Source organism: Cuculus canorus, chromosome 1 (assembly GCF_017976375.1).
Source record: "Cuculus canorus isolate bCucCan1 chromosome 1, bCucCan1.pri, whole genome shotgun sequence".
Taxonomy (NCBI): domain Eukaryota; kingdom Metazoa; phylum Chordata; class Aves; order Cuculiformes; family Cuculidae; genus Cuculus; species Cuculus canorus.
Window position 1 is genome coordinate 50,877,453 of NC_071401.1, and position 23,401 is coordinate 50,900,853.

A 23,401-nucleotide genomic window follows, 5' to 3' on the forward strand; every position below is an offset into this window, starting at 1 on the left:
TGCCTGTCCCCAACCACAAGAGTGGCATGGTTCATCTGGGAAAGGTTGTGGAGCACAGCAACTGAGGATATGTCACCTGTAGTCTTTCTATATGTCAACTTTTATGAGATTAATAACAACAAGTTACCTTAACCAAAGATATTTTTATTGGGTTCAGTATTCAATCATCATTAGGTTAAGGTTTTTTAGAAAAATAAACTCTGTTAAGAATAAAAAACCTCAACCTCATGAATGGCAATTGATACCTGAAGTTTAATTTTAAATAAAATTTCATTTGGCTTGTGAAAACATGCCAAAAGCCAAACTGTGTCACGAGTCTAAAATTACCAAACAAGATATGAACAAAATACTCCATTTTTCAAAAAAAAAAAAAAATCAAATAGAGGTTTAATGTCAGTCATCCAAAAATTGACATTAGTCTCTTGATATAAGGCAAAAATAGTAATTTTCTTTTTATTTTTTTAACCTACATTAAGTACAATCAGCAATAGTTGCCACATAGAATGTGCATCGAGATCTTGTACAAGCAAGATCAGCAGAGAATGCCGACTCATGCACTGCAAGATCTCATCAACATACTGACAATTCCATAGCAATCTCTGAAAATGTCTCTGGGTTAAGGACGGGGTTAACGCTGCAGAGTGGTTTTGTTAAATCTGTGGATACTTTAGTTCTCATGCACCACAATCACACTGGTGTGTTACAGCCATGTAACACAAATAACATTTCTTGCCAACCTAGGGATGTGTCAATAAACATTAAACCATAGAAAATGCCATAAAATACTCTATGCAATCTTTAAGCATCTGTCTTCAAATATAATGGTATTTACATATTTTTTGAATTTATAACATGTAATAAGCCATTGAAGACCTTTTTTCAGTATTTATTAGATTATGGATTTATAAATTCAAGGACTCAGGCACATAGTTTAAAAGGCCAAGAACACCGAAACTAATGAAGTCACAGAAATCAGAATATTTATGGACGTAACACCAGTAAAAAATAAAAATCACATCCAAACTAAAAGCAACACTGCTTAAAAGTCATCCTTCAGAGTTAGCATAATAAAAAGTTCTCATTTCCCTCAAAGAAAAATAATTCATCCCACCTACCAAGCTAGAAAACCCTATTTACAGTTGTACTTTGATCAGAAGTATCATTAAGTTGAGTAATACAGCCACTTTTATTCTGCTATTAGAATTCAACATTTCTTTTGAAGTATAGTTGTATTTACAAATGCATAAATATTGTAACTCTGATCTTCATTAAGATCTGAATGAAAACAAGTTGTTAAGTCACAATACAAACGTGTTAGTGGAAAAAGTGTTTGGGGCAGCTGCATATTCAGTATCATTCTCAAAGAATAGGAAGCCAATACTTCTGATAAAGCTCAAGTTCATCAACTTGACCAGGTCTTTAAGTTATGTTAATGAAGATTAAACCTCTTCTCTGTTAATTCTTTACATTGGTTTCTTCAGTCAACTTTCACCACGCTGTATATTTTCGTTACAAACCAAAAGCATGCAAAGAATCCAATTGTCCCTAAAAAAGAAGAAAAAAATAAAAGAAAGTTAGGAAAACCAAAATGGGGACATAGATATCTATCTGTTGTTCATAAATTACAGCATATATATATGCAATCTGCTATCTTTAGTCTTCAGTACATCCATCAGATCAGAAAGCTACAGACAGTACTTGGTCTTCACAGGCATCAACTACTAAATAAAACTACAATCATAGATCTGGTCACATGGAAGACTCTTCTTTAAAGATGTTTCTGTGTTATTTCTCTTCCTATGTATTTGTTCTTTTGTTGTTTCATTATCCCCCAGTCCAACACCTCCACATGACTTCGTTTCACCCTTCTTCAGTGACCAGTCACACACACTTGACCAGATCTGCTCAGCTGGTCAGAATTTTGTTATTATATTTAATAAACCAATTAAATCGACAGCATCAAAAGCAGTTCCCACTTCTTATTTATACTTTAAGATTTTTGGAAAAGTAGAGCAATGCCTTTATTTCCATGTAAATCAACTCAATACAAATTTCAAACCATAGTGTAGTTACCATGCAACTACTATCAAAAATATATGTTATGTGCCTTAAAAATAAACACTTCTGAAATACTTAAGGCAGTCAAAAAGTGTTAAGTAAACCTGAACTGAAATTTAAGGATGAAGACTGTTTCGCTGATAACTTACAAGCATTTTAGCCAAAGAAAAATAGCTCCACCCCTTCTCTTCTTCAAACTGCAACAGAAGTTTTTAACAAAAATAGTCTTTTGAATGCAGAGTTGGTAGAGTTTAATAGAGTTGGTTTAGTAGAATTTAGCTTTGTTGTTCTAACTGGATTACTTCAAAATGCAGACTCAGCCAGAATGATAATGGACTCAACAGCAGCTCTGAACACCTGTTACAGGAACCTCCCTTTCCCACAAAAACTAGGACATGTTAAAAGCTCTGAAGATTATCTGATTTTTGCCCGACTACCTCTTCTAAAGTCATAGCCTTAACTTATGCAAGAGCCAAGTAGGTTCTTCAAAGGAAAAAAAACAAAACTAAAAAACAACCATCACCTTTATTTTAGATCTGATAAGAGGCACAACAAAAGCTGTGTGCTAACTCATTCACTATATGAGCTTGGAAGGAACCATGAATGATATCACAGTAATTTTTTTTTTTCCCCTTCACGCTTGCTAAACTACTGATGTTTAACCGACTCATTTACTATGATACGTAGTTGTGGTCCCAGCTGTGAATCAAAGATTTGTCATGTAGCTCCCAGTATTTTGCCTGCTGAGTCTGATCAATGACCTGGAATGCAGTATGGATGCAAGTGCCTGAAGCATGTGTTACGCTGACATAGCAGCAGGGCACCGTCAAAACCCTGCCTGATACTGACAATTCTTAACAGATGAGTAAGCAGCAGCAGAACAGTCTTGATACAACAATTATAATTTTCTCCTTTTAGCTTCTTTATCATCCTGACACAGGAAGTCAGTTGCTTTTAAGAGCATTTTTTGCTAAATTGCTAATATGCTTTTTGTTTAAGAAACAGGTGAAAAACTGCCCATTTACCTTGCTACTCACTTTTGCTGTAAAACCTTATCTCAAAGCTCTTAAGTAAATCTCAAGAGAAATGAACATATTCACCTTTGAACGCATATCAATCTAAGTGGACAGAAGTACACTTAAATCTTAAGAACTAGGAGTACTCCCTCAAAGTAAAGGATAAGTTGCACTTAATTATATGGGAAATAGATTTAAAAAAAATCATTAAGCACAAGTTTGTTTCGAAGTTGTTTAACTTCACATGTATTCTCTAATTTAAATATATAAACTGAGAATTTCAAAAAACCAAAAGCATACAAACTCTGAAAGCTTAGTTCTGGCTGCACAGCGTAACTCACTTCTCCACTGTCCTAATTATGTACAAACGACTACCACAGAAAGCTTGTGAAGGGGTCTGACCGTAAACCATCTCTTCTTTGTATGCTTGTGAACCTACCCAGAAAAGGACTCTCCAGATTTGCTGATGGGCACTCCACAGCCAACTGGTCAAGTGAAAGTGAATGTGTGAGCAAAGGAAAAAGGCGATGCACTGGATGCATCCTAATACCTCTAGATGATGTTGTGTGACATGAGTAACTTGAAAGAATAAGGGCAAAAGATGGAAATCATGTGGGTGCCTTAGGTGCAGAAAGGCAGCTAAGCCAAGCCTCAGAATAGAAATTTTACTGTAAATCCCTTTGATCTTGAACGTGTGTGTTGCAGAATTACTGCATGTATTCAAAGTAAACAGACAGAGCAAAGGAGACAGGATAAACAATTGTGGGTTTGGCCAAAACTGTTTACTATTAAAGGCAGACCAATAGCCGACTGTCTATTGTGAAAGCCAGTGAAACTAAATTGATTGAACTCATACTTATGTAAAACCTAATTATTTTTTCATGGTACTTTAAGTTTGCACTGCATTTAAAATTGATCTCCATACAGCACTGCACATTCATTTCTAGTCGAACAACCATGCACTCTTAAATTCTTCACTTCAATGAGACTACTAGTAAATTCAGATCAGAAAAAAGGTTAAGAGAAAGGCAGGGTGAGAAATAAGATGGGAGTGAGAAAGGGAAGCAGAATCTGATCGGGTATTCATAATGACTTGCTAACCAGTACACAAAATATAAATAAAAGTAGAGATGATATGTAACTTACAAAATACCCTCAAGCAATGCCAAAACAAACTAGACTGACTTAAAAAGAAGGGTGGAGGATAAAACTAACCACTTCTAGAACACAGCTTGATCACTTTTCAAAGAGATTATACAAAGTACTTAAGTCCCATTCCCTCCTTTTAACAGGCAATGACCCAAGAGACTCCTTGCAGGCTCTTGCTCCTGTTCATCATCTAAATTCAACTGCGCTGCACAAGGCAATGTCTTTGAAGATTCCTTCCTAGTACTGAAGATGACAAAGGAAGAATTTGTGACCGCATCTCACTTATTGAAGAAGAAATTGAAACACAACACCCAAGACAGATGCTTTTCCAAAAGCTAAGAATAAAGACAAGATTCTGACAAGACTGCTTCAAAAAATGGTTAAGAAATTGTGTGCTTCCTGTTTTACTTCAGTACAATTAGGAAAGAAGGTAAAGAAATTCCTGAAGAGCAAATGCAAAAAAATCCAAATGTATTCTCTGTCAACATTTACTCCTCTCTTTCTCCCTCCTATTCCACAAAGCTTTTTTTTTTCCTTAATTGACACTGTAAGCATACATTTGATTGTGTGTGAAGTGTATTTCTCCAAAGACAACTAATTTCATAAATTTAATTTGTTACATGACTAACATAGGAACTAAATTTGGAGAAATAGTTATCATGTTTAAAGGTGTCATAAATGAAGACTTAATTACACACCACACCTCAAATTAGCAATAGTTTTACCTCGTTCTCATAATCTCTCACTAAAATTTATAATCAGATATGCAAAATGCTACACAACTACCTGGAAAAAAATATCAGAGACCTATATAAATTTATAATCCCTTATCAAGATACGTTTTGCAAAGGATTCTACTGCGCAAAGCTAAAGTTGACTCAAAATTTAAGATTAAGGTTCAATACACTCACCTGTGAAAAGGAAGAAGATCAAAACCATAATCATGGTATAACCGAAATACAAAATGGTGCTCGCTGTTCCTGTGATTTGCAGTTTAGAAAAGAAATAGTGTATTGCATATATTAAGAAATAAACTGCAGTGAAACCACTAGTGAGGAATGAACGCCACTGCCAGTGATAGTCCTAGAAGGGGTCAGGGAAGGAAAAAAAATTATGAGTAATATTCCATACAGCTCTAATGCATTGACCCTATTACTGAAAGCAGAGCTACTTTTTGTATCACCACTTTATCCAAAACTGAATTTTTATAGTTTTTATCTACAGGAAAAAGAATCATGTATCATCAATACTGCGTTAGCTACACTGCTCACAAGTAGACATAAGGAGTAGACTCCTAAGGATCAGTATCAAACAGCCAATAAACTAAGACCTTGGATAAGACAGACCATATATTGCCAGCTTTTATTTTTTTTCCCCAAGTTTAAGCATGTCCAAAATGTACTTTGATCAAAGTTAATGGATCAGTTTAGGTCCTCTAGAAAATGGAGCTGGAAGCTAAAGATGATAGATCTAACTTAGCAGTACTCAGTGCAGTGTTTTAGTATTTGTTACGTCAAAGGTAGCTTGCTTGACTTCTTAAAGGTACAGCTTAATGCATCTCATCTAGTAACATTGTTTATGCTGAATTCTGGAATACTTATTTTCAGTTACAAAAGCCTTTTTTTTTTTTTGAAGCATTCTTAAAACAATATCAAGTATGAATACTGAAGAATATTTCTTACCTCTGCACACAGGTGGAAGTAGCAGAGCAATATTGTAGCCTCAGAACAGGTAATAACCAAGATAATGAATACCAGAAATAGGAAACCAAACATGTAATACATCTGGTGAGACCTATAAAAGGGAGTTTAAAAAAAAAAGTAAAAATGGACACTGTGTTAATATTATTTCTTCATAAGCAGTCATATCGCCTTCACCTTAAGAGTTCCCCGTCTTATCGCATTACTATCAGTTGCGTGGCCGTACAGTTCACTAATTTATTTTCTAACTGAAGAACAGGAGGCTCAGCAGCTCAGTCTGAAAACAGTGAGAAAGCAAGCCCAAAGCGTGCTCCTGGCTGGGATCTAAGGGAAAGAAGTGACTAGACATAATGAGTGAAATTATAGTTCCACTGAAGTCAGCGTGACCTCTTCCCACTGACTTCAGCAGAACTTAGATTTCACCTCACATTTCAATCAAAGGGGCAGAGCTGCAAAATAACAAGAAATGTCAAATGCTGTAGCTGTCTACATTGGGTAGAGACATCTATTCAAGGTTCAGAAACAGTTTAACAAGATCCGATAACTAAATTTTGCCAGAAGGAAGGCAAATCTCTCACAGTAGATTAGTTTGTCAGTGTGCTATGAGCTCACATCAGAGTTCACTTACACTGGACTAGTCTTTGGAGCTCTATTTTTTGAAGGAATTGCTCTCTGGTGCTTTTAGATAGATTTCACAAAATAAGTTCTTGATTTCTTTTTTTTTTCCCTACCAAAAGTAGTAATACTTTTCTAGCTCAACAACTAAAAAAAAGAAACCTTAAGTCAATTGTAATATATTTATCACGTTCAAGTTACATGCCATACATCAGCTTCAGAGCCACTTCTGCATGAAGTCAGAGGAGTAACACGAGAAAACCAGCTATTTGCATATTCCAGGTCAGCTGTAAATTGCTAAGTATATCACAGCCACTTCTCTACACACCTCAACAAGCAAAACAGGCACCGAACATCTTCTGAACCACAAAATGTTAACAATCACATTTGTATTGAACCAGTATTCTGGTAACCCTATGTCATCAAACATCAGTCAAAGCATCTTAAAGAAAAGCTTTCATAAAGAAATTAACACCTTGTATGACAGAGGAAATTCAAATAAAGCATGGTTAACTTACCAAATACTATTGAGAATAAAGAACAACTGTATAAAGATACATCCAAAGGGTAGGATCCCTCCCATGATAATGCCAGGTAACGGCTTTGTATAGAAGGATTGCTCAGGAATCTGACGAGGAATTTGATTTGTGCGAACAGGGTGCTCAATAGCCTTTAAACAAAAACAAATTGCTAAATAAGTAAAGTGTCAAATGACAGTAACACGTTTTTCTTTCGCTTTGAAATGAGTGGTGGCAGAAGTCTACTTATCATAGAATCATAGAATCACCAGGTTGGAAAGGACCCACTGGATCATCCAGTTCAACCATTCCTAACACTCCCTTAAACCATGTCCCTAAGCACTTCATCAACCCATTCCTTGAACATCTCCAGGGAAGGTGACTCGACCACCTCCCTGGGCAGCCTGTTCCAGTACCCAATGACTCTTTCTGTGAAGAATTTTTTTCTGATATCCAGCCTGAACCTCCCCTGGCGGAGCTTCAGGCCATTCCCCCTTGTCCTGTCCTCAGTCACTTGGGAGAAGAGGCTAGTTGTAGAAAGTAATAAGGTCACCCTTCAGCCTCCTCTTCTCCAGGCTAAACAACCCCAGCTCTCTCAGCCGCTCCTCGTAAGACTTGTTCTCCAGCCCCCTCACCAGCTTCGTTGCTCTTCTCTGGACACACTCCAGAGCCTCAACAATTTGTCTTGAGCATGTGCATACCCAGCTACCCCTACTTCTGCTTTCGCTACCAGCCTAGCTACCAACAATTGCTATGCAAACAAGCTAAAAGACAGCTCTCATCGAAGACACAGCTACAGATGTTTTTTGGACTTCCCTTTTTATGATTACTTATCTATGGCCTGTAACAGACCCTAAGCCGATTTCTCACTTTTCAGCTGCTGCAGACTCTTGCTTTCTCCTCCTAAAATTCCCTGTATTTTGTTTTTCAGGATTTACTCCAAGAATCACATTAGTGTTAATTTGTAAACTGAGAGGACTCAATCCGGCAATTAAATCCTAGTTTAAAATGCACACATAGCTCAGCATCATGGGAGAAACGATTTCAGGCAGATAAATGCATACTTTGCCATCTTTCCCTTTCCATACAGATTACGTCAAGAGTATCAATAGATACTTGCTAGGAACTTGCTTTCTGATTTGATTTTAATGTGTTTGTGAGACCTGTCACATTGCCTTATAGCTTATCGAACACTCCTTTCTTAAAGGAACTGCCTCTGTACAATCCAGGGATTTTGCTGGAATTTCACCATGGTTATCAGAAAAAACCCCACTGAATTCAGGTTAAGAAAAATGATATAACTAAAATTGACTTTAATAAGATAATTAATTCAAAGATACTTAATTAATCTCAGAAGGTATTCCATGAAAGCTACAGAGAGCTGGAATCCTGGCTTCCTTTACATGAAAAAAGCTCAAAAATATCTGAACTTACAGATCTTCAAGCTTGTGGGGCACAGTAAACCACTTTTTAAGCAAAGCAAGAAGACCAGTTTCATTATTTAAGAAGATTTGGTCACCATTGTCAAAAAGCCCTCATATAAATAAGTAAAATTGATCAGTTTAGGAATAAATCACAATTAACATCTGCCAAGCAGTAATAACCACTCACAGAACACTTATAGAAAGCGATTTCACAAGAACTCTAGCAATTTGTTCAGAAAACATCCTCAGCGCAGAGGGCAGGCAGGAACAAAAAACATGGGTGAAAAAGCAGAAATGCGTAAGTTTCTTTCCCTTATGGTTGCCTGGGTAAACTATTTTTTTTTAATAATGAAAGAGAAGCTAATTAAAATAAAAATTCCCAAATCCTTGCTTTATCTACAGCAGTCACTCAAATACAGTGATACAGTAAAATATCACCACCAACAATCAACTGAATCTCAAAGTCCTGGAATCCCTGGATTGGACATCTAATGCAGCTCTTAAGTAAATAAGCAAAACTGGAGCTGATAATGCAACTCGCTTGGGTGCTACCTCAGTCACAGTCTGTATTATACAGTGGAAAATAAATACACATACTTACAAAACATTTTCTCAAAACCACTTACGTTTTTCTTAAAACCAAAATAGGCACCAATAAACGTCAGCGGTACAGATATGCAAAACCAGAGTGCCAAAATAGCAACCAAAGTACCAAACGGAATAGCTGCTGAAGAGCCTTCTCCCCAGAGAATGAGGTTCATGATAAAAAAATCTGCAAATACAATTCTGAAAAATACATAAAACACTTAAAGCGCAGAAATACTTAATATTTAATAATGTTAACAAAACAATAGCACTGCGTTAAGATTTTAGCGTAAGTCTCTGTTAAAACCAAATGACACAGACAAAACACCAAAATTAAAAGGTCAAATAAGTAATTATTTGTTAATCTAGTGGGACTGAACTCCAGCAGGAGCTGATGTTCCAGCTAAGCAATTTCAAATGCATGTTTGTCTAAACTACACTTCAGGGTAAGACTGCTTGCTGTGATTGAGTAGAAAAAATTATCACAGTATATGACACTATGTAAGGCCAACTACAGTGTGGTCAGAGAAACAGCCTAGATAGTAAAAAAACATCAGCAAAAAAGTGAGCCTGTCTGAAACTTACTATTATCATAATGCTCTTTCTTAAATCAACCTTTTCATATGGTGAAGGGAAACAAACGCTAACTAAAAAAAGTGCTTACTAAAGAAAAAAAATCCAAGCATGATATAGCATTAACACATTAATCTCTGTCAAAAGCGCTGTGATATTCTTGTAGCTTTAGAATGAATGGACAATGCAAGATTTACTTCATAGCTGAAACTTAAAAATTAGTTATGCATGTATGCAAAAGAAGCAATTTAATTCTTTTAATCACAGTGATATTCTCAACTTACCCAGGACAAAGGAATGATGTCAGCAGGACATTCGTTTTCCATTTCTCACCTCCAAATGCTGTATTAAAACATTTGAGTGTCATCAAAACATGCATTAAGCTCACAACAATTAATTTTCCAGTCTACCTATTAGTTTTAGCTTGCAAAATACTCAAATAATGTGCTATCGTGCCCAAGTTTAAAATGGTAAACTAAACTTTCAGTAATAAAACTAAATTTCCTCACCACTTCGCTTAATCACAGAGCTTCAAAGCAAAGAAAAGCCTCAGACCGAGATCAGGAAAAGTATCCATCTCAATAAACCGAGTCTCTGACCACGTCATCAATTAAAAGGCGGAAGCTGATTTGCAGTACTTTAAAGTCTTTAAAAAACAGTTTTAACCTGGAGTGATTAAGAAGTTAAAGCTTTCAAACATTTGACTGTAGGTTTCTACAACTACAGAACATATCGTAATCCTTCCCCCATGCCCCTGCCATGGTCTGATAAGTACCATTCTCCCAAAGACCTAGGAACTAGCTAAAAAAGTGATGTCAAATCTCAGGCATGTCAGAACAGAGATTCATGATTTGGGGTGAGGGAGTTACTGAACAGCATCGATGGCTAAAACTAAATGCAAGTTCATACTGCCGCCCCTGCAACTGCAGAAAACAGAAGTACAAAACTGTCTGATGTAATAACCTTAGTACTAGCAAAATGGAATTTACTTCCTAATTCTATAAATATATAGCAGCAAGAGCAGTTCAGGGTCTTTAAGTCTGATCACATCAAAACCAATGTAACCATGTTGGTGTTCTCTACTTGTTTTCTGTTGTTAAGGCAAGTACATTTCTCCAACTTGCCCTGAAGGGAACTACAAACAGAACTGCAAAATAAAAATCACTTCTGTGATGATACTTGATTTTAATGACCTTAAGCCCTGTTTTAAATAACTTTTACTCACATTTGTAGAACCTGGCAGCAACATAACCGGCTGGAGTTCCAAGCAGTACCCACAAAACTACAGCACAGGTCATGAGAGCTCCCCGGTTAGCAGGTGACAAAAATCCCAGGCAGGCAAAAACTATGAAGCAGAGATGCACAAGTTCAGAAAGTAACTATACACTTGACTTAGAGTCAGTAGATCAGTCATCTTAAAATCTGCATATACTAAGCTGCACATCTACTGTATCAGCTCAGCTGTTTCTAATCTTAAGACTTTTAAGAAATTTCTAGACAAACTAGACTGCTATTTTTACTAGTGCCATGCAATTAGCAGTGAAAAATCATTTGTACTTAACTAACCCTTTCCCCACTTTATTACTTACACAGGGTAACAAACGTCATTATCAAGATCTGTGTCCCAGAGCCTAGAAAAACAGACAGTAGCATTCCTTTTCTTGGGGGCCTGAAAATATCACCATGAACCAGTTTCCAGCCAAATTCTTCTTGAGCATCTTCCTGTAAAGAAAACACACCTGTTTTAATACAGCAGATTGGCATTTAAATAGCCTGTTACAGAAATACATTTAGCTGAAAAGATTACATTTCAAGTACGTTTTAGGAGATACATTTTAGACTTACAGTGGAATCCATCTGATTGTATCTTGCAATGTCTTTATGCAGTGTCCTTAACATAATCATAGCTACCATTCCAGACAGAAAGAGGACGATCACCAAAGAATTCATAATACTGAATTAAAAAAACAAAACAAAAATCATCATTCAAATTGCAGTGTAACCACTTCAGTACAGTACTCCTGAACACTTGAAGTCAAACTTTCCTCTCACCTAAACCACTGAATGTGAGTGTGTGGCATGGATTCCAAAATATAATCCCATCTTGATGCCCACCTTATATTTTTTTCTTCCTGAAAGAGAAAACATATCAGTTTCAGATAAGGTCAGTATCTAACTTGTAAATTTATACACTGATGTTCAAGCAAAGCAACCTTAATATCATGACAAAATGGAAATTTCATCTTGAATGCCTTAAAGGGACTAGTTTAATAACAGCTGCCTAAAATAAGCCCAAGATTTGACCACAGAATCTAAACTAAAACATTTTCTCAATAGTATTGGGCACCCATGTCTTCTTAAGACATAAAAGCCTACCAAATTAATTTAACTGTGCTTCCTCCCTTCACTAATTACATTAGTTCACCTGGAATTCCAATGTCTAGCGAAATAATAAAAGAACATGCAGGTTTTAGCATATGTAAGTCAACACCACAGACACTGAGAAACTAAACTCCAGCATAACATTCCACTTTCGAGATAGTGCTCTGTCCAAATTACCCTTTGCTTCCATACAACCCTGTTTCAGTACCAACTACCAATACAGCTACATTCAGCTTATACTACAAGACAGACGCGAAGACGATACGACAAAACTTAGGTTGTTAGTAAGATGGAAACAAATTACTCCTTCAGGCATTTCAGCAGACGTTACTTACTCAGACTGCACATCCATAGATCAGAAACAGTTCAAAAAGAGTATTTGTTTTATTTTGCAGAGTAAATATGAAAAAAAAAGGAATAAACCATGCTGATCAGCCTAAAGATTGCTATTAAACAAACCATAAACACTAGTATCAATTAATAAAAATGGCTAGGTGTCTTTCTGACAGGATGTTATTTCAGTTCTCTATAACATGCAAGAACAAGAATGCTTTCCAGTAAAGCCAGTTTTTGAAAATATTAAAAAGCAGTGGGTTAAAAAAAATTTAGCCAAGATCAAATATCCAGTTCACTGAGGTAATATAACTAGGTCTCAGAGACAACAATAAGTTTCTAAACCAGCATCAACAACTCTAGGATAGAAATGCAGTTTTCCTCATTATCTATATTGCCATTTTTTGTCTTCCTGAGATGACCTGATCTGCCAACCTGATGGAATTTCAGAAGATGACCTCCATGTGATATAACATTGTGCACAGGACAGGAACACACATGCAGCTAGGCATGACGTTTTTTAAAGATGAACACTATGACAGCATGAAGCTAAGGTCATTCTTAATCACTGATGTCTCACAGGTTTCCAGAAGTACTTGCTTTTCAGTATACAACTTAATTTTGGCATCATAACTCATATTTTTCAAAATAGAATTACAAGTCACGCACAATACAATCCCTTCTGCATGTTTTTCTTACGTGGTTTATTGTGCTTTGAATTTTACCATGCAATCCACTTACTAAAGAACTACAAACATAGTAGTTCATGATAGTTCTTCAAACATTGCTTTAAGAGCTCTTAAGAGATAAAGGGGTTCATGCCTGAGAAACTTTAGCAGTGTAATTATACTGTAAGACCAGCGCTTTACAGGGTACATCTTGCAGTGGCAGGGGACTCCACACCCTAACTCAATGCTACCCTCCAGCTTTAGAGATCAACTATGCAGTCTCCATTTCACCACAGCTGAACTGCATTCTATAGCAGGTTCTAAATTTAGAATTAAGAAAGATATATAAACAGTCTCGAAGTAACAATGGCCTATTGTTTTGAAAGACACCACGGACCTTGCAATCACAACAAGGTTAAACAAAAATAAAAACTGCCTTATTGCTATTTTTTTAATCTATTAATCACCGAGATTTTTATTAAAGTCCTTAATGACAAAAAAAGAAGGGGTAGACTCCTTCATATCCAGAAGAATCACAGAACTATTGAGGTTGAAAATATGAACTGCTGTGTGTAAACTATCCTCTCAATATATACACAAGGAGTCAAGAAATCCAACTAGCTATTATCTGTACTCTTTTCAGTGAGTCACTTGCACTTGAGGTCTTAGACTAATCGTGGAACAGTTTGTGAAAGAGTGGGAAACTCTGAAAGACAATTTGAACAGCAACCTCAAAAAAAAGTATATAAAACAATAATAAAATCTCTTGCTTGTCACCAGTATGAGACGCATTCTAATATCACTGCTCCCTGTAGATGCTTGATATACTGCTCCTCTGCTTTTAAGCAGAGAAGACTGGAACAAACAATAACAACTTCTTATGCTTTTGCAGATTTCCAGGGGAGAATGACCTTGGAGAAAAGTAAACTTTGGCAGCAGGACTGCAGAAAATTATCAGCTTCAAGCTACCTACAACAGAATCATAGAATCACCAGTTTGGAAAGGACTGGATTATTGAGCCCAACCATTCCTAACACTCCCTTAAACCATGTCCCTAAGCACTTCATCAACCCGTTCCTTAAACACCTCCAGGGAAGGTGACTCAACCACCTCCCTGGGCAGCCTGTGCGAGTGCCCGATGACTCTTTCTGTGAAGAATTTTTTTCTGATATCCAGCCTGAACCTCCCCTGGCAGAGCTTCAGGCCATTCCCCCTTGTCTTGTCCTTAGTCACTCGGGAGAAGAGGCCAGCTCCCTCCTCTCCACACTTGCCAACACATAGTTTCTCAGACTTTAAGGGCTTGAATTGAAAAACAACTACCAGACAACCTAGTTAAACATTGAAAGCGTGACTCTTAAACACATATGCATTTCACATTCTTTCTGAGTGGTATGGTATGAAAATTGTGAAGTGTGTGGTTAAATTCCAAGCCATCTTCGACATTACAGTCCAAATAAAATTTTAAACTCACTATTTTGAGATAATTTTAGTTGTCCATCTTCATAATTCAGAACATTAATGCACAATTTTAAAAAGTAAATACTACATAAAGCTTAGTACTCACTTGAAAAGAAACTGAGTACGTGTAAGCAATTTTGACTTCTCCATTAGCCTTATTACTTATATCCATAGGTACTCCTGAGCAATCAGGGTTGTCTGGATGAGTATGCTTGTAACTGCAGGAAGAAAAAAACAGTATGAAAGCTCCTTCATCCAAAACACTTTTAAGAAAGAATTTATTCATCTTACAAAAGCATCAGCTTCATCCAGGATTCTTCCTGTAAATATCAAAATTGATCTTAATGCCTCAAATTTCAGAACTTAAGGAATGCATCATAAGCACATAACTTTTTGATACTTGAACTTTTTGAACAAGATTTGTATATTCTCAAAAGAAAACCATAGAAGGCACAGTCTCTAAAGCAGAGCACTAAAAATTAAAGAAGTCCGAGTACTTCAAAGAATCTCTAAAACGCTCAAAGTTACAACAGAATTATGAACTTCTGTCAGAAAGATACTTTCATCATGATGCTGAAACAACAATGCAAGCTCAGGTATACGAAGAATACAAAAGACAAGATGCTAAGAAACAATGAGACATCAGTTGTGCAAAAGCCACATAGACACCAGAACAACTGACAAGTACATTTGTGAAATCATTCTATTCAAATCCCGATTGCTGAAGACATCAAACTCTGATTTGCACTCCAATTACTCCTGCATCAGGCACTGGTGGCCTATTCCGTCACAAGACAATACATCCCCCAGTAGAGAAATGAGAGTTGCTTCACTGAACACATATCACCGCTAGGTTTTATTTTATCATCTTTTTGGCTCAAATAGGAAATAGATCTTTGTGCACTATCGAATTCAGAACAAAATTATGTTAGACTGTCCTACATCACACTACATCAAACAATGGGAAAGCTCATCTACAGGTCACACATCTGAAAACATTTCTGACTAGCAACAGATCCCCACATCAAAGCAAGTGTCTTGGGATGGATCACCGTTTGACGACAAAAGCTATTTCCGAGTACTAACCTTTTTGGTTCAAGCTTAGCAGCAACTAGTCTTGCTCCCAGAGCTTCATTTTCCACAACATGGTAATAAATCTTTATGTCAACATGGTTGAAGATATAAAAAGTATCTTTTTCATGAAACTCTGACTGAAATGACAAAAGATGATGTTAAACAACCCAAAAGACAAGACATCTAAATGCCTTAAGCAGAAGCTTACATAACAGATTTTAGACAGCATAGAGTTTTTCTGTCAAGAAGTTCTACAAGATAAATGTGAGATTCTTGGAATACAAAGATAGTAAGGCCTTTCCATTAAAGTCTTTCATTAAAAAGACAAACTAGAAAAAATAATGCCAAGAACTATCTTACTACAATTGAAAAGTAAAAAAATAGATCTAAACATAAAATATATTTACAAATATATGTATTAAAATATTTCTGTAACTGAAGATGTCCCATTTTATTTAACCGAAGTAGCAAACTGAATGGATAACTAAGTGACAGCTTTCATATCATGAGTGTTTCATAAACATTAGCTATTTTAAAATATGCATATTTTTCATAGATTAAACAGACCCTTCTAAGACAAACAATGCAAATAACTGCTTCCAGTGACAGAAGCACCATGACATTTGAAACCAAAGATGCACAGAGACAAAGTGCAAGCAGCAGCCAAGAACGCTGAATACAAATCTCAGGTAAATGGAAACATCAGCTTGGAATTCACACAGTTAAAGAGGTTGTTAAATGACAAGCATTATATCTACCGAATCAGTACTTCCCCAGGGCTCTATCCCCACCATTTTCAACCCCCTCTCCCAGCCATACGAATAGTTATATAAATTAAGTGTTCATCTACAGCCCTTCAGCTATTCCTTCAAAGGCTATTTTCCTTGTATGAAGAAAAAAAGTATTTAGAGAAGATTCAAAGAATATTACCAGATTACATATTTGATCATAAATGTTTCCATTCATAAAGAGCCTCCAAAATCAATTTGTTATGCAGGCAAAATTAGAAACTGCAGAAACTGCTGCCTTTGTTTGTGATCCATTAAGTAAAACTAATCATTTTGACAAAACCAAAAAACTATTCCAAGTTCCCAGTGACCTATCTGTGGAAGAGTTCTACGGTAATCTAAACATATCCTGGACTTCCCATTGCACTGATTTCCACGATGCTTACAGTGCACTTATATGGACCTCCATCAGTTAATCCAACAGATCTGTCTCCCACAGGACAAGCTTTTTTCACTCAGAAATCTTCTATTTTGCTTCTTTCATTATCCCATGCAATTTTAGAGAAAGCATTCCTTGAAGAATTATTTCTATGCAGAGAATTATGTCTATGCAAACGTGCTTCCATGAAAACACTTCTATCTAAAAAAAACCAAAGTCCAAGCCTTCAAACGTTTAGACTTATTAGGCAGTGAAGGATGACACACTTTTCTCCCTCACTCTTTACATGTATTAAATGCTATGCACTTTCATCTCTCCTCTCTATCTTTTAGAGCCCTTCAGTATTATGCAACAGAAGAGATAAGGTTCCTAGGGTTAGACGACACTTACAAATTGTGGTACTTGCAGAGGCATCAAAACACTTAACCTAGTTTTAGGTAACAAGGGTTCTTAAGATAGGGAGGACTCACCATAGAAACATGACACATGAGAAATGCCAGTCTTTACATTAGGAAAAAAGAGGATATTAAAAAAAAAATATATATATAATTGCATAAACATACGTTAATAACACAGGCATCTTTTGGACGGCCATCTTCTGTAATATAGCAGCCAATAGGAAACCCAGGATTGCAGAACCTCTGGCCATCTTCAACGTCGTAACACCAGGTCACCGGCATGTTGTCCACAATCCTGCAAATGGAATAGTGACATGTCACAGTCTTTCAAAATACACAGTGCGATGGAAAAAAAAGAAAGAGATTAATATTAATCCAACTTTGCTACATTTGTTATTGGAAGATTAACTACAAGAATAATACTCCTTTCAGATTTTCACCCATGCACCGATTGCCACTCCAGTTTCCAAATCAGATATAAGCATGTAGCTCTTCAATTGAAACTTGGAAAAAAGTTTCTTTTTTAGAAAAAAACAAAGTAACAAAAATGAGAACAATTAAACATTGGAATAATCTCCCCAGGGAAATGGTATATTCCTTTACAAGGGCCAGCTCAACCTGGTTCTGGGACATATCAATTAAACTACATATCACCAAAAAAGGCTGGATCAGATGATCACCGAGGTCCCTTCCAACCTGGCATTCTATCAATATACTTCTTCAGAAGGTGCTTGGAAACAGGAGTCTTACACCGGACCAGTTTCTCAATTCTCCTTATAAACACAGCCCAATACATAAACCCCCCCCACTCCAAAGTCAGAACAACTTAACATTTCATTATTTTGTCTTTAAAATGGCCAGATTCATCCACTAAACCGCAAAAATGAGCTTGATAATTTCAAGCTTAAGACAAAACACAAAAATTTGCCTACACACATGCACATACACAGCTTCCGCATTGCTCTTCCAGAATATATTTTTGCATGCCACTCAATTTTTATTGTGCATTAGAGCTGAAGTGCAAGTTTAATTTTTAATTTTTTTTTTTTTTTTTTTTGCTATTTCTGTGAATTCCTGAACACTGACCTCAGGAACAAGTGTAAAAAGCCAAACTTATTTCTTTACGATATAAAGTGTTTTAAGTAGCTCACAGATAAATCTCAAAAGAAAGTCATTCAGTTAAGACTTAAAATTCAGTAGCTGCCCTTAGGGCAACATTAATTGATCCAAGGTATGTTTTTAAAGGTCTATTAAATAAACTTCTCACATGAAGACATAAGACAACTGCCTCTTTTTGTACATCACTAGACCAAAAAAAGACATCCCACTGAAAACAACACACGGTTTCTAATAAAACTTATCAAGCTACTGAATACCCTTTTCAATTAAATATTTCATTATTATAACCACTAGATTATTAATGTTAACTGATATCCAATAATACCTCATCAAGTACCCTTATATACCTAATTAAATGCAGGAATTATGACTTCAGACAACAAAAACAAAGCATTATTTAGTCTGCTGCATGTTGTACCAGTCTCTAAAGAAGCACTGTTTTTTAAAGCACATCAACAGATGGGGGGATAAAGAGATTGGTAGGTGCTGCCTTTGCTCATACAACATGACGATTTGCAGCACACCTACCACTAGTTACCAAGCAGAAATAAGTAGCAATGTTCTTGGCTCATACTGACACAGCAGAAAAGGTGAAGACAGGCCCTCCAAAAACATAGTTCCCACGTTCTCAGGAGATTTCAAGGACTATCACAGTTGCAAGCAGCAGCACCCCCCATCAAATCCTACTCACTTCTCCATGCTACTATGGAGTACAATTAAATTGCTAATTAGGAGCTATTCCACATGCAGATTCATTCATTACACTTGGACCATATTTGGAATTTTACCTCCATAATATATGCTAGAGAAACCTCTTGCTCTTTGTTAGTATTTTAATTTCATAATCAAAACCAGGTAAAGCATTAGCCTATTGCAAATGAGTTTGGTTGGAGTAAAGCATCTTCTTCAGCAAAGGCATACTGAGCTGCCTTTAAGCAGCAATGCTGGAACGAATTGATAGTTTAAGAAGCAAATCATTTTTCATAGTTAATCTTCAAATTTAAAATGACTTGAAGAGATTATACATGTGGGGCAGATATGCTACACAACAGTGTTCTTATGTGTCTCTCAAGAACATCTGGAGATGAACACTGTCAGCCAAGATATCAGTATAGCTGAGTCAAATTCAGTATGTTTGTTCCTAATCTTATTAAGTGGCTTTTAAAACCTTAAAAGTACTTTGCACTGTGTTCCCCAGGAATTTTATGATAAATTGAAGCCGGATAATAAACCTCTATTAAATCCTCACTAAATCTACCTTGCTGATCCCTGTACAACATACCCCTGTACCATACTCCCGGACCACACATCATTCATCACAAAATCCAGCACTTTCACTTTGTGAAGCTGTGGCTGAGGATGACTATCACTATCATAAAGACAAACAGGGACTCTTCATGCCACTGGTTCTGAAATTTTAGGGAACTGAGCCTAGCACAAAAAAAAAAAAACCCAACTAGAAGGGCTGTGAAAAAACTAAGGTAAATACCCCCAAAAAGGGAGGTTTTCACACTGAAAAACAGAACTACATCTTACTATAATATGAACAGTCCTATCAAGTTAGCTGTATGGGCCAAAAAAATAGACTTATATACCATAAGTATATTTGTAAAACAATTTAATCTAAAGGGGAAAAAAAGAGTCTAAAGTACCTTTCTGTGTGATCAGTTTTACACAGCTTTGTTTCAGTCTTCATCAGCTCAAGTTTTGGACTTTCTTAAAAAAATACTTACTTTGAAAGAGTGACAGGATCACAGCCTCAGGAAACTATTTTTCATATATGCACGAAAACATACACAAACTTTTTAAGCTGAAGCTTTATGCCAGACCAGTATGCAACAGTGAAATTCTAAGTGCTGTAAGTATTACAAATATATGCGGTATTCAATAGGAATACAACCAAATCCAGCACATTTGAAGCTCTACTTATTTCAGCATTGGGCCTGGACACTTTGAATCCCTGCAAAAGTAGCTTTTCCATTCAGGGTCTTTAGCATGTCCTTGTTCACCTGAATAAACATATAGCTATTGCCTCTGAACCCTTCATGACCTAATCTGTCAACTTCCAACTATGCTAATTTTCAGGAGGCTCCCAGAAAGATTACATAGTGAGCCACAGTTTACCCCTAAAAAGGGATATCCCATATAGGTTCCCCTGAGCAGAAGAAAATATAGTCATCGCCTTTCCAGCACAGGTGGCTGTTTCAGAATTGAAGAAATGGAATGTGACATTACAGAAAAACATTTACCAACAGTGGCAACATTCAACATTTCACTGGCATTTTTACTAAAATATCCAGAAAGTTTTAATTTAATTAAATGAAGACCAAAATGTGTGTTTTGGTGAAGCAGGGAGTACACATTTGGAATCATACAGGCAACGTTGCTTAATTACGTTCACATATTACTTGCAAAGACATGCCACAGAAACTCTGACAACTTCACGCTCAAGTCGTTCCTTATACTGTTGCACACAAAGGCTGCTATTAGCACAGCATATTGACAAACACCAACACTCAGTGGCACAGCTAGGTGTTTCCAGCGTGAAGATGGAACCTGCTCTTGGATGTGTGTGCAGAGCATGGTTACATCCAACCGAAAAGCAGCGTGAGATTCAGAGTACATATCCACGCCTGCTGGAAGAGAGCCTCCATGTCGAAGGAGTAACAGAGCCCCAGTATGCTCCAGGACAACTCAGATGGTTACAGAGGGACTCAGAACAGGAAAGGACCAAGTGTTCATGCACTCCTCAAAATTATTTCACTAATAAAGTTCTATTGGCCACCTTTCACTTCCATATCCTACAACAGAAACAAACTTCACGTAAACCTCTTTCAGAACCATTGATCCTATCTCCTGGACACAACAGTTGAAGGGCAGTGCAAACACTCTTGAGGAAAACAAAGATGACATAGGAATTGAATGAATGTCCCTTAAGACTATTCTTAAGCCAGGGCAAGATTAACGTCTACAGCTGCAAAGAAGCAGCAGCAGTATTTTACAGTAAGCACAGAGGCACCACAAAAATCCACACAAAGTTTTGTGTTTGGAAACAGACTCACTTCCACTACACCTGGTGCTTATCCTTCAACTGAAGGAAATTTTTTATGAAGACAAACAATATAACATCTTTTGCAAGCACAGAAGGAGAACAGATTCAGTGCAAAGACCCAGTGTTCAGCTTGCAAAGACAAAACGATAAACTAAAATAGATTATCACCAACATACTGGACTAACCAAGCTACAAATTTTGATATCAACTTACCAATGATGTTGATAATTCAATAGCATGCTTTTTTTCAAAAAGTCTAATTTCTGTTTGTCTTCTGGCTTTGTGGTATCATATGTTTTTGTACAAACAGATTTACATGTCTCCTTCTTGTTGAATGTGAACTAAGAAAAATGAAAGACATATGAGCAAAAAGGTTGCAACAAACTTTGAGTCATTTCAGTATTTCACAAGTTTCCTATACACATTTGTATAACTGCCTATACTATTGTGATAAAAATAGCTAACAAATTACCAAGAGTACTTATGCTAACCCTCCAGAGCAGATTTTTGTATTGGTGTGTGCTATAAAACCCTCCTGTGCTCACTGTAGGAGCCTTACACCAAGAGCTCCTTGTTACTGATTAAAACTCGTTTTCTGCAATGATTTACCAAACACGTCATTTGACCTCACAGCAGCAATGCTGTCCCAGGCAGATTCAATTGATAACTTCCCCTTACTACGCGTAGGAGAGAAGGTGAGAGCTTCACTCACCATGAAGGCAAGCTGACTAGTAGCATTTATAATTCTCCCATTTTACAGCTGCAGTATTTTCAGATCTGGTTCAAAGAAATAAAGTACTCAATTCCCTCTAACATGGGAACAGCTGAAGAGCAAGTATCAAGTTCTGGCAGGTTCCAAAGAGAGAAGACAAGCTCCACAGCATTTCAGGCTATCACTTCGTGATGCAAAGAGCACAATTCCAATCAGATTAAACTGACAGATTTCTGTTATGTGAAATTTCAAATTTTGAAGCTCATTGAGATAAAGCCCTTGTGAAAAGGATCTTCAAGGTTCATTACATTTGAACATGCATAAGACCTCTAGTCACAGAACAAACCCTGTAAGGAGATGGTTCTATCCTTTCTCCAAATAATACTTGGCCGAGGTTTTCAGAGGGACGCTTCTTTCCTTCCGCTTGACAAAAATCGAACCTGAATTGGAGAAAAGATACAAAAGTTAATAAAGAAATCTCAGCTGCAAATATTAGACCTCGGTGGTCCCAAATCAACACCTTCATCACAAGTAAAGGAATACACAACAGTTTCTTCAAAGCATGAAAAACACAGTTCCACTTTGGAAAAAAAACACAAACCAAACCCAACGATCAAACCTCTTCACCAGCTATTTCAGAACTCAGTTTATATTAAGGACTGTAGCATAAAAGTTTTCTTAAGTAATTAGAAGTTTCCTATTTGATTAGGGATTTCTGCCAAGAATTAAATATTCACAGAGTTTCATGACAGCTCTGTGAGAAAAGCATGCAGGCCAGATTCCTGGGCCGGGGGGAATAATAAGAGCAATAAATAAACAAATACACACACACATATGGATAGCTGTTTTACAACAAGCACTATTGAATAAGCAGGTTACTGCAGTTTCATTCACCAAACATTTAACAGCACATCCTCCAAGTTTTTTTTTCAGCCTCATTTCAAGTATATCCCATTTTGCGTTCATTAAAGTGGAGATATAACTGCTTAAGCTCTTCAATATTAACAGTCAAAATCTTTTTTGAGGTAACAACTTTACATAGTTGTACTAGGCACTGGTACATTTTCTGCACTACTATGATGTGTACCAAGAAAACATTTAACACCTCATTAAGGTAACTGCTGCGAAGTTCACACCTCATTACCACTTTAAGTCATCTGGCTATAGGCTACTAAAGACAGCAGTAATACTTTAATCTATAAAATGAAAACTAATGTAGAAGAGTAAATGTTTTATACACACACACTTTAATCTTAAATTACTCTAAAGTAGTGATTCGAACTACATGAGGCCTATGCCATCCTTCTAAAGTACAAGCAAAGACAAGTAGGAAGAAGGAAGCAACATATGCATCCGTCTGGTTGAAAAGTCTATATAGGCAAATGTATGTTAGCAAAATA

General features: G+C 36.5%; 1 protein-coding gene across 1 annotated transcript in view; it reads right to left on the bottom strand.

Annotated features, from left to right (window-relative positions):
• Positions 1 to 428: 428 nt before the first annotated feature.
• TM9SF2 (transmembrane 9 superfamily member 2) overlaps positions 429 to 23,401 on the bottom strand; it is a 28,700-nt gene continuing 5,727 nt past the window's right edge. Inside the window, exons 3-17 of the mRNA XM_054084788.1 lie at positions 22,348 to 22,441; positions 21,503 to 21,630; positions 17,284 to 17,413; positions 15,566 to 15,690; positions 14,586 to 14,697; positions 11,691 to 11,770; positions 11,484 to 11,592; positions 11,228 to 11,360; positions 10,864 to 10,983; positions 9,923 to 9,980; positions 9,107 to 9,266; positions 7,057 to 7,208; positions 5,906 to 6,017; positions 5,135 to 5,306; positions 429 to 1,545 (exon numbers count right to left, since the gene is read on the bottom strand). Coding sequence (XP_053940763.1) covers positions 1,478 to 1,545; positions 5,135 to 5,306; positions 5,906 to 6,017; positions 7,057 to 7,208; positions 9,107 to 9,266; positions 9,923 to 9,980; positions 10,864 to 10,983; positions 11,228 to 11,360; positions 11,484 to 11,592; positions 11,691 to 11,770; positions 14,586 to 14,697; positions 15,566 to 15,690; positions 17,284 to 17,413; positions 21,503 to 21,630; positions 22,348 to 22,441 — 1,753 coding nt within the window. The 3' untranslated portion in view covers positions 429 to 1,477. The remainder of the gene's footprint in view (positions 1,546 to 5,134; positions 5,307 to 5,905; positions 6,018 to 7,056; positions 7,209 to 9,106; positions 9,267 to 9,922; positions 9,981 to 10,863; positions 10,984 to 11,227; positions 11,361 to 11,483; positions 11,593 to 11,690; positions 11,771 to 14,585; positions 14,698 to 15,565; positions 15,691 to 17,283; positions 17,414 to 21,502; positions 21,631 to 22,347; positions 22,442 to 23,401) is intronic.